This window comes from Haplochromis burtoni, unplaced genomic scaffold (genome assembly GCF_018398535.1).
Source record: "Haplochromis burtoni strain Fernald_Lab_line unplaced genomic scaffold, NCSU_Asbu1 Contig_1173, whole genome shotgun sequence".
Classification (NCBI taxonomy): domain Eukaryota; kingdom Metazoa; phylum Chordata; class Actinopteri; order Cichliformes; family Cichlidae; genus Haplochromis; species Haplochromis burtoni.
The window spans coordinates 15978-28208 of NW_024583534.1; the positions used below are offsets into that span (position 1 = coordinate 15978).

Consider the following 12231-nt stretch of genomic DNA (forward strand, 5'->3'; position numbering starts at 1 on the left):
TTATCTCAACTCACAACATTAGAAAGAACCCCGTGTTGTTTCAGTTTTCCTTGTGTTTTTAGTGCTTTAAAATGTTACATGAATAAATGTCAGTATTTCCTCTAAACAGAATATTAGAATATTCCAGCAAGTATTTTTAGAAGGCAAAGTTTGAAGGGTCAGTAAAAACATCTCAACCACCACAGTGATTAAAGGAAAGTTCGAAAAGTAGATTTACTCATGAATGTTTTAAAGGTGTAAAGTTACATCTCTTTTGTTGCATTTCAGGGTAAATGTCTCACTTATATATTATATATTTATTAATTTATTAATTTTGCAGACAAGGATAGAAAATGTAATCTGTTGTTAAATACTAAACATCATTTTATTTTGCTGGAATTCTTACTCTACCCATTCTCTTCCACTTATCCAATTTAGGGTCACAGTGGGGCGAAACCTATCACAGTTGCCATAGGGCAAGAGGCTAGGTACACCCCTAGTCTGACACAGGGCCAACACAGAGAGACAGACAACAATTCACAACTATGGGCAATTTGGAAATTAACCTAACCTCACTAAAAGCATGTGGTTGGACTATTGAAGACAGCCGGAGAACCCAGAGAGAACCTATGCAAACCCACGGCCAGACGGTGGATTCTAATCGAAGACCTTGCTGTGAGGCGGCAGTGCTAGCTACTGTTTCAACATGCCATGGATTTCATATGAGTGTATATTAATGTAAGGTTTTTCAGCTTACAGAGTTAAGTTCCCTAATTTGGTTGCTTTTGTAAATTGGAGCTAAATAAATAAATCAAATTGAAATATATTAAATTTAGGGAGATAAAACTCACCTTTTGCAAATACCTTAATGTCACGGATTATAGTGAAATACAGTAGAAACATATTTAAAATTGCAGTAAAAAAAGTAGTAATTCACTAGCTGGGATCACATGCTTGTGAAAACCTACACAAATGTTAGGTTTGCTAACATTTTTGTTGTTAATGGCAGATGGCTTGAGCATAAATTGAGGCTGTGGTTTGGGGACGGCCTCAGAGGGGACTGGTGCCAGTTCCTGGGTCAGGCAGATCCCCATAAGAAGTGAATTATTTGAAAAAGGGAGAGAGGGTGGGTACGAATCTAAGAGGAGACAATAGCGACCTCATTGTACAGGATACAGTAACCATCGCAGTGGCAGACATCAAGGAAAGTTTTTCAATATATAACTGGTTAGGGGTGAGGGGAGGATGACACGATAAAAGACACACTGTGGAAGAAAACCAGAGTTTTAGAAGGATTTTAAATTCAAGAATGAAAAAAAGCTAATATAATCTCTCTTTCTAGTACTCTTGCACCAGCATCATTATGATTATTATGATTATTATTATTATTATTATTAGTAGTAGTAGTAGTAGTAGTATTTGCAATGTTGCAATGCTGGTTCTGAGAGATTGATCTTGGAGGCTGCTGTTCTCTGCTCTTAGGTACACCAGTATTGATATTGTGTGATGCCTGTTTTCCTCAATGCTCTTCTAGCATTACTCAATTTCAGCGCAGGATCTGCCCTTGTATTGTTATTCACTTGTAGCTGAAAGCACACCTTGTGATCTTTGCATGGATCTTTGGAAAACAGGCCATTTCTCCTCTTGGCTTCTGCTATGGAAATCTTGATGCACTTTCTTATTCATCCAGGACCAGGTTTTTCAACCTGAAAAACAAGAAAAAGACTAGCACACCATAAAAAACAACAACAATAACAAAAAATAAAAAATAAAACATCACAAACAGCAGTACAGAACCAGGAACATGTGATCTGTCAGCCTGAAAGGAGATAGAGACACACATGCACACACAAAAAATGATATTCCCAGCATCCATGGGATAGTACCAAGAAACTGATAAAAGTCGTGTTTAATTAAAGACTAGATAAGGAGAATATATTTGCGATTTTTAAGGCTTTGTCGTTTTATTTAGTATTTTGTTTTCTTTACAAAAAAAATTGAGGTGTGAAATGTTCATGTGTTATGCCCGGATTTGATTGTTAATGACGTCCATTGTTTTAAAGTACAGAGCCAAACAAGGCAAGAATTCTTCAGAGAAGAGGTAGTCAGCTGTCTGCAGTAGCTTCAGCAAGGCTGCAGATCGATGATTTTTTATTAAAGGAAAGTTTAAAGGGCAAAACTTCTGTTATGTTTGCAATTCGTTTAATTAAATATTTAATTAAATAAAGCTTTCATGAAATGTAAAACATTTTCTGGCAGTGGTGTAAATGCATTTATTCTATTTTGAATGCAGAGTGGTATTACTATGTTAATTATTTGTGCTGTGAGATCCAAGTTTACATAATGAAGTGGCTGAAAATCTGTGTCACCACCACCTGAAGCATATGTGTGAATGTCTTTCTTGTCTCCTCTGTGTCTGCCTTTAGTGTTGCAAATACTTCATTAGCATCATGAATTAAGCTGTGTTGCCAAAACACCAATTACATGAATACATATTAACATCAAAGTCAGTGGTGCAGAGGTATCGGAGCCTGTCTGAGAACAAATTAATAAGCTGAGGGATAAAATGCTTTTTTACTTAAGGTCTGCTTTGAAGTACTTTGATTATATACTGTGAGCCATATGAATTTCAGATTTTAATACAGGTATATTTTTCTTCATGAAACAAGATGCGATAATTAGAAATTCTGCTTTTTTTTTACCAACCAGACGTTGTGACTCAAAGGGTGATAGTATCAGCCTTCTACACCAACACATAACTTTTAACACCTCTTTTTTCTTAGAGTTATAGTCATCTCTTGAGTGTTTGTATGTGTACTCGTGCGGTTTTCATCAGTAATGAAATTTACTGTAATCAGAAAAATATATATTTCTATGTAATAAAAAAAACACCACAAAAAATGTTTTGGTTTTGTTTAAATGTGACTACATTCGAGATGTAGTTATCCATTCATTACATCTCTGCCCACATTAGGCGCATTTTAAACATGCATATCATTTGAGTTGAACAGACAAAACTAACCCTGCGTTCAGCAAGGCCGAGAACACCAGAGAACGAAAACGTTTTCTTTGTTGCTTGCTTAAACAAGTATTTGTAAAGAGTTCACTATCAGGACGCTTTTCAGCACCAGGAACGAGACAGCGCTCGCGCGCGACACACACGCTCGCGCACAGACTTTAGTCTACGACAGGACCAATGACTTTCACTCATTTACAACACGGGAGGCTCCGGGGAAGGCGTCAAACGCGCCTACGAGACGGTGGAAAAGGTAACAAACTCGATACAAAAGAAGTGTTATCCTAAAAGCTTTATTTAACGGGAAACTTTACTTTGAACCTGATTAATGCTTCATAGTGATAGTACGGTTTTTGAAGTGTTCTTGCTTTGTGTTTGGGATTGTATTTACTGAATGCAGATTTTAAGGTTACGAGGCTTGTTGTCTGTGTTTAGGCTTTATGCCGTCCCTCAGTGAACTTAATTTTACTTTTTTTCCTGGAAAGACCCGTTAGATGTGTTGTTAACCCGCGCCAGTGTTATTTTTCGTAACTAAATTCCTCTGTGTTGTCTTACTGCTTAACTTGTGCTCATAGAAACATTCAATTAGATTGCCATAAAATGCTAAAAAGTAATGACTAGGAATACACCAAAAGCCATACATTCTCTTTTTCAGTAAAATCTGCTAAAGATTAAAGTCCAGGTTTTAGGAACTACTAAGGTGTCTTTAAAAGTGAAAGCTATTATTTTTGACATGCTTTGTTGCTTGCTGAAATAAACTGCAACATTTTGCAACCGTTAGCGTTAGGCCTACATTTAATAGGGGTATGTGCATATAGTGTGTGAATAGTGTCCCTATATTGTATAACTTATAATATTGAAAACCATAACTAAATCTAAGGCTTGAATATAATAGCTAAATGCTGAGTCTTAAACCTTATAACTAAGTCATAGGCCGTATAAACATGGGGCACATCTTGCCTCTAGAGATCCCCCCTAAACCTGCATTTTTCATTAATGGTGAGCAGGGGCCTGGTTGCAAAAGTACTTCTTGTTGTTCACCTTTTAAATATTGACCAAGATTTAGGGGTAAGGAAATCACAAATTGTTAGCCACTTTTCTGTGCTTGTTAGCAACCCTCTGCTTCTTTAGCATGTATGGTAGTCTTGGACTCCTTCCCCAGTCTTTTCTGAAATAATTGAGGCCTTAGTCCATATGCTGCCTATGGTACATATCACATTTTCAGAATTTTTAAGTAATCTCTGCAGCTACATATGGCAAAATGCATACCTGAATTTACAACTAGCACTTCATTCACATACAAGTACTGAGAAACTGAATAAAAATTTTTTGGCCCTACCATGTGTTTTTCCACTAAAATATATATAATATTAGCCTTATTGGGTTTGCTCAATTACAAAATCTATATTTGGAATCTGCAGGATCCATTGGACAGTTGAGAGACGAAAAGGGGCAGTGTCTGCAGATAAGCCAATCTCTCCATTTCAGCAAGCCAGATGGATTTGAAGACGGGCAGCTGCTGATTAGCCTGGAGGATCTCCTTGTCCAGGAGAGTGGTCCTGCAGAACTGTGACTCATCTGCTGCTATGCACCGCTTAAGGACTACGGTTGTAAGGCTTTGGCCTTTAACGGCTGTACAAATGGCCCAGAGCCTATCAAAGCCTGTACCGTTGGCAGTTAAACAGGGCTTAAGGACATCTCAGCCCGCAAGGCACCTGAACACACCTCTAGCTAGTGAACCCTTTCTTAATGGCACTAGCTCTAACTATGTGGAGGAGATGTACTACACATGGCTGGAGAATCCAAAGAGTGTACACAAGGTACAGATGAATTTAATTCTGTGTTTGATGTCGTTGTCATTTCTGCAATTATATATGTTTAAAATATGAAACTGCATGTAAAACCAACCAAGTGTCTTGGTCGGCAGAGATGACCTAATAATGAATACATAACAGTGAAAAATAACTCCACCTCCATCAGTTACAGACAGGTATTAGGTTGCCTGGCATGGGACCAAAGTATGATGGTGATTAACCCATAACTGAAAAGGTGACTATGACACAGTGTTTAAATTTGTATAAAGGAGCAGAAATTTATGATGAAATTTAAAAAGATAAACAGAAACAGATTTTGAAAATAAATTGGGATGTTGGTGGTGGCTGGAGGGGAGGTCGAAAAATGGAAAATAATAATAAATAAGTACATAAATAATGACCACTAAATACACATGTAAAGAAAGAAAGTTGACAATTTTACTAAAACTTGAAAATACAAAATTTTCACACATGATCGTCAAGACACAAAATTGTCCACACCTGTACTTCTTGACATGTTGCACAGTGACAATCCACTGAAGACACATTATTAGTGGAAATCCTGGAATTTAGGTGATGGAGCTGCCTGAATAGAGTGTAAAGGATACATGACACACTCAGTGTAAATGCAATAGACAACTACCTGCACTATTCTCACTTAGGCTATTCTCACTTAGACATCACACAGAGTGTGCACTATGACTCCAGTCTACATGATGAAATGCAAAAAACTGTAGTTCCTGGAGTGGCAACTTGAAGTTGCCTGCATAAATTAGTCAGTTCACATAGAATTCCATGGTTAAGTGGCCAGCCGAACAACATTAAAAATGTTTATTGTCCAGTCCAGAAAACAATTTTGGTGTCTATTGATAGTTTCCCCCGTTATAAAAACTGCACAGTCTGAGATTTTGTTTTATAACTCATCTTGTCAGTTGAAAGTCAAGTGTGATGTAGTTGTAGCCAATAGCTGGCTCCTAGGCCTTACTGCATCTAATTTGGTCCTGCAGTAAGGTACAGATTATCCAGAAGTTTGTGCTTCCATTGAGGTGAGTACAGTTGTAGTTACTTAACACTAATAAGCAGATATGTGTGGGTGGAGCCATAGTTTCTCAACTTGTTTGGTAGACATGGTACCGTACCCTTGCTTTCCTCTCTGACTCTCCTCCAAAATAAAAGTATAGCAGCAACCAAAATGCTTACATTGATAAATTAAAATGTGGATTCCCTTAGTCAGCCTGGGAGAATCACTGTACGCTATGCACTAGGTACATGGTGAAAAGCTCGTAATGTAGTGACTCACACTAAATTGCAAGAAGTAGTCACTCTCCTGCCCTCACACGGATATTAACTTGAGGTACAATTCATTCTTAATCTCTACAGGAGTGTGAGTAAACTGCCTTCAAAAAGTTATGTGTTTTCATTTTACCTACACTGATTTTTGTAAATCTTGCCTCATTGCCAGTTATGGCAAATGCTCCAGATAACAGTGACTTGACTTGAGTCTTGCTTAGTAATCACTGTTTAACCTAACTACGTTGGTGACAGGCTATTAATTCATGTGACTAGTTAGCATATTGCTGAGTAAACTGTCTCTTTCTTTCTCTATGCAGTCCTGGGATGTGTTTTTCCGTAATGCCAGTGCTGGGGCTCCGCCTGGTGCAGCCTATCAGGGCCCACCACACCTCAGTAGGACTTCAGAAAGACTGGTGGGGACTCAACCCAGTGTGGAGAAGCTGGTGGAGGATCATCTAGCCGTACACTCACTTATTCGAGCATACCAGGTTAACTGCAACCACACAGAAAATGTTTTGTCTCTCATTATTGTAGAGTTAGGGTTTTTTTTTTTTCATTTTAGTTTCTGGAAGTGACACAGACTGTGTTACAAAATGCAAAGATAGTAAAACCCACTTCACATATATCATCAGTTCTCTGCTATAATCTGCAGTGAAATGATAAGGAAGCAAAATTAAAGTAAGCCTTTTCAGTTTATTCATAAAGGAAAAAACAAAAGATTAACAACTTTCAGTCTGGTGTTTTACTCTGACACGGTACACTAAAAGTAATTCTACTTTAGTTCCTTTTGCCATTAACTACTGCACAATATTTTCTTTAGTAGATTGTGGAAAGTGCGAGGCAGGTGTTCAATGCCATGGTCAATAATTAAGTTGCTGTTTATAAAACCTTACTCTAAAAAATTCAAGGTGAACGTGAAAACTGACCAAGAGCAGCTATCACCACCAAATGAGGAATAAATGGTATTTGATTTTTCAAAAATTTAGATGACTGATTGTGGACATAATTTCAGCCTTACATCCCGAATTGGCAATGTTGTGACCTAAGATTCATCTGTAAATTGAATGCTTAGTTTCCATTATTAAGAACCCTCAAATAGTCCAAGACTACACCAATGCATTATGCATTATTGGACCATTGTTCATGTAAGTCTGAGTTGATAATGGGATATAAAGAGACAGTTTCTGCCTTTGGAAATTGTGTTAGAAACTCATCAGAATGGGGAGCTGTTGTGTTTTAAAATGACACAAACGTACGTACAGGACCTGTGTACGTTTGTGTCAATATTTTTAAAGGTGCTATTGGCATGATATTCTTACCAGATGTCAATAATAATCCATCCAGTCCACACATACAAATAAAAGAAACCATAGACCCATAAACTGTGTATTAGTGAGAAATGACACAAGGAAAAGTATTGAACTGAAATATATTTACTACTTGAAAATGTTCCCTCTAAGCCTGAAGGGAAAAAGAGGGAACAAACACATGTAAGGGAAGCTCTTAAAACATGTGGTTATCCTAAATGGGTTTTCATCAAGTCAGCAAAAATGCACAGAAAAGAAGACACCAACTAGGGAGGATCAGAAAGACAAACGCAACAATATTGTCATCCCCTATGTAGCAGGTTTATCAGAGAAACTCAGGAGAATCATCTCCAAGCACGACATCCCAGTGTACTTCAGACCCAGCCACACACTCAGACAAAAACGGGTTCATCCCAAAGACAAACTCCTAAACACAAGCTTTACAACATATTATATCATATAACCATTATAATTCCAATTTTCCCAGTGCACCAAAAACAGTAATGGACAGTTTCAGTATCAATAATCGATGCATTGAGCCATATTCCCTTCTGTGTAGGTAAGAGGGCATCACATAGCCAAGCTGGATCCCCTGGACATCAGTTGTGTAGACTTTGACGATGCCCCCTGTACTATTGGTTTCCAGAACGTCGGTGAGAACAATAATCCTGTTGCATGTTTATTCATTTTCTCTTTTTTCCGCTGGCTTTTCTTTTCCTGTTATTTTTATACTTTGATCCTTTTTGTCATGATATATTTGATACCTTTAATTGTCCCACTGCTCTTTTATCACTGATCCACTCCTTATGTACCTTCACCGACCCATTTACCCTTTCAGTTTTCTTTATAAATGTGACAACCCTGCTTTCTTATCTTTTAGCCTCCCTCCTCTTTTATTTACTATCACAGGCCCACGCTTTGTGTGTGTGTGTCTGTCAGAGAGAAAACATGAGTGTCAGTGCATGTGCATTTGCCATAAAACATACTTCTTTGATATTATAACTAACTATAACTAATAATAACTGTCTTGCAGCAAGTCACCCATGAAAGAAGGTGTGCTTGTTGGCTCCTGACAACCTTTGCTCAGTGGCCAATGAGGTCAAGCAGGACTTTTACAGGCTTATCTAAGTGTGCTTCAATAAAATGTTACTATGATTAGATTACAGGCAGAAACTACTTGATTATGTTACATCATCAAAGAAAACAAGGCTAGGTTTTTTGTGCGAGGTAGTTCAGAAAGGCAGAAAAGTCTAAAGATCTCCTATGTAACACGCTGACTGGGATGTATGGAATTAATAATCCCCCATGATAAGCAGAGTACTCTGTACTAATTTGCTGACAGAGATGCACAAAAAGACATAGATACAACAAGTTGCCCTGCCCCTTGTCTATCTAGTTTTGTCTTATCACGGTTTGGTGTGACGAGGACATTGCATGCTTAGATAAACACAAGCCACTCTGACGTCTTAGACCGTGTCTCTTCACTACATTGGCGCACCATTTGACCAGTAATCTTAACCTACCTTCAGCTTTAAGTACATTGCTTCTCATTATGTGTGGTTTCTGTGACTATAGATTGGAGCTTTAAAAAAGAAGGAGGGAAAAAAAGCATTAAAAAAAATAACAGAGTTATGTATTTATGACAGGTTATCTGTTTCTTTCCAGGCAAGTTATTAGGAAATTACAGACCCATAAAACCAAGCTAAATGAAAAGTTAATATTACATAATGACCATGGTTCAGGAGTTTAAACCATGGATGCTGATATTAAGGGGTGATTTGCCTGACCTTGTTTGGCGAGTTAATTCAGAGCCTCGGGGTTTTGAGAAAGAAAGCTCTGTCATTTTGAGAATGTAATCAGCTGAGATTTGATGCTGCAGCTGCTGTAAAAGAGCTTTGGCCCCTGATGAATTAAAGGATAGAAAGAGAGATTTGAGATTTTAAGCTAAAATGTTCCTTAAAGGAAGACTTGACCAGTTTAATCCACAAAGATCAAACTGCTTTCGCTGCTTGTGAGATTATGTCAAGAGAACTGCATAATGGGAAATAATGGAATCATCTTGTGTTCAGGTCAGGTTGTAAGGACATATGATATGTCAGTCATTTTTAAATCAAATCAAATCCCTGTACAGCTCAATGCAAATATTATAGACAGGGGTTTAAGTTCATATGGATTCACACAGGGTAAAGATAAAAATCTTTGCAAAACTTACTTAAGCATTTTTCAGTCAAAGAAAAAATATTATAGCCACTTACTAAAAAAGATTGCAAACCATTGATGTTTCTTTGTGAATGAATTTAATTCATTTTGTTATAATAGTCAAAATGCCAGAGATAAAAAGCAATTTAAAGGCGTGAAAAGTGGCTTTACCCTGAACCTTTGAGTTAGGCAATTCAAAATGCTGTGTACTTTATAAGACATAAGATGTAAAGAAAACCCACATACATACAAAATTGATAGAATAAAGTGAAACAATTAAAAAATTACCCAAACTAATAAGATCACTAAAAGTTATGTGTAGCTGTTGTTCAACTAACAACTCTTCATGCAGAGTCTTCTACCTTAGTGTTTTAGCTGTTGCATTGTTGGTCTTTTGAAGCCAAAAGTGTTACATTTGGGCCAGAGGGTGGAAGGCTTGGTTAGGAAGCTGCGTTTACAAACTGTACAGATGCGTCTTCTACATACACAGTTCCAAGTAACAGGCTAATAACAATTTCACTCACCTAAACTGGAATACTATATCTTGGATGGGCTGTATTGTTAAAATGTCAGAAACACTAACACGATACATACGTTTTCTGTCGACTGTACCATTGTTTGTCTGCCTCATTTTTCTATTCTAGAAGTTGCCATTTGGTTTTGTCCTATCAATTTCACAGCCTACATATATTGTGCGATGATGGGCTGAAAGAAAGATTTTTAATTTCATTGTTTACACTGCAGGCATTTATGGGCTGGCTGAAAGTGACTTAGATAAGGTGTTCCGGCTTCCCACTACCACCTTCATTGGTGGGAATGAAAGTGCTCTGCCTCTCAGAGAGATCATATACCGCCTTGAGGTAAGGATCATATATATAAATGCTTATTTTTTAAACACAGAATGTGATGATCCAACTTGTTTGATTTCCAATGTCTTTGTGGTATAGATACCCATATAGATGCTGATTTAGATACCCATATATCAGCAGATACACACAGCCAAGAAAAGTTGTAACAGGAACCTCTTTTTTATCCAAACTAATACAAACGTAACTTTTTTTTGTCTCTTAGAGAGCTTACTGTCAACACATCGGTGTAGAGTTTATGTTTATTAATGACATGGAACAGTGCCAATGGATCAGACAGAAGTTTGAGACTCCAGGAGTCATGCAGTGCACTCTGGAGGAGAAGAGGACCCTACTGGCCAGAATGATCCAGTCAACCAGGTGTGTCTGTGGTTCTTCACTTTCTTAGTACGCCTCAACAAATAACTAAAAGTTTAAAAGGCCTTTCTCAGTCTGATGGAAGTGTAAAGTTCGAGCCACAGTGTGAAACACCACAACCAACTTTTTGCAGGTTTGAGGAATTTCTCCAAAGGAAGTGGTCTTCAGAGAAGCGCTTTGGCCTGGAAGGTTGTGAGTCGCTCGTTCCAGCCCTGAAGACCATCATTGACAAGTCCAGTCAGAGTGGAGTGGAGAGTGTAATCATGGGAATGCCACACAGGTGCCATGGCTATGAATTTTACCTTTTGCATATCGATGCCCAGCAAATTCAGTTCTAATTCAATTCAATTTTATTTATGTAGCAAAAAATCACAAAAACAGCTGCCTCAAGGCACTTTATATTGTAAGATAAAGACCCAACAGTAATAGAGATGAACTAGAGAAAACCCCAACAATCAGATGACCCTCTATGAGTAAACATGTTGGCAACAGTGATAGGGAAAAACTTCCTTTTAACAGGAAGAAATCTCTTCCTATTGCAGGGTAACTAAGGGAAGATCCAGCCCAAATTTTATGCTGTGTTAAAAAGGAAAGTTTTAAGCCTAAAAGTAGAGAGGGTGTCTGTCGCCCAAGTCCAAACTCTGAGCTTATTCCACAGAAGAGAGCCCTGAAAGCTCAAGGCTCTGCCTCCCATTCTACTTTTGAGTACCCAAGGAATCACAAATAAACCAGCAGTCTGAGAGCAAAGTGCTCTTTTGGGGTGATACAGTACTAAAGCAGAGATTTGCAAAGGTGTGCCAATATAAAACTCTGAGGCCTTTTTTGTTGGAGATGGTGTTAGAAGTATAGGAGGGGTAGAAGATGGGCAACAACAAAATTCCAGTGCAATACCTCTAAAATGCAGTAAGGTGGAAGTGTTGCAAGTTCCTCTTCTAAATTCTTGCAGGGTCTGGTTCTGAGTTCCTTGATGGTTTGATTGATCTTGTTTTTTAGTGTGGGTAATCTAGACTCTTGGGGTAATCAGGACTGTGCAACACCAGGCAGAACACATTCCCTCTTAGGCAGAACGGAAAGAAAGGAAACACACACGTAAAGAAAGCTCTTAAATGCACAAGAAAGAAGGTCAGAAATCAACCAGGGAGAAACAGAATAACAAATGGAACAGCATTGTCATCCCTGCTGAAGCAGGTTTATCAGAGAAATTCAGATAATTTTTCCAAGCCTGGCATCCCAGTGCACTCCAGACCCAGTCACACCCTCAGATAAAAAGAAAAAGCTTGTTCATCCCATGGATAACGCTCCCCTACATACATAGGTCAGAGTGGTTTTACAAGTAAAATACCCAACAATGCAGTGGTGTAAAGCACACAACCTGTTCACTGAAGTGACGAATCAAGCTT

At 38.0% G+C, this 12231-nt stretch overlaps 1 protein-coding gene across 2 annotated transcripts in view; it reads left to right on the forward strand.

Annotated features, from left to right (window-relative positions):
• Positions 1 to 89: 89 nt before the first annotated feature.
• Positions 90 to 12231, forward strand: part of LOC102310350 (2-oxoglutarate dehydrogenase, mitochondrial) — a 22358-nt gene continuing 10216 nt past the window's right edge. Inside the window, exons 1-7 of one of the 2 annotated variants that reach the window (XM_042216656.1) lie at positions 90 to 3248; positions 4417 to 4815; positions 6420 to 6590; positions 7969 to 8062; positions 10353 to 10468; positions 10680 to 10834; positions 10965 to 11111. In XM_042216656.1, the coding sequence (XP_042072590.1) occupies positions 4582 to 4815; positions 6420 to 6590; positions 7969 to 8062; positions 10353 to 10468; positions 10680 to 10834; positions 10965 to 11111 (917 nt within the window). In that variant the 5' untranslated portion in view covers positions 90 to 3248; positions 4417 to 4581. The other variant, XM_005951970.3, reaches the window with a different exon arrangement.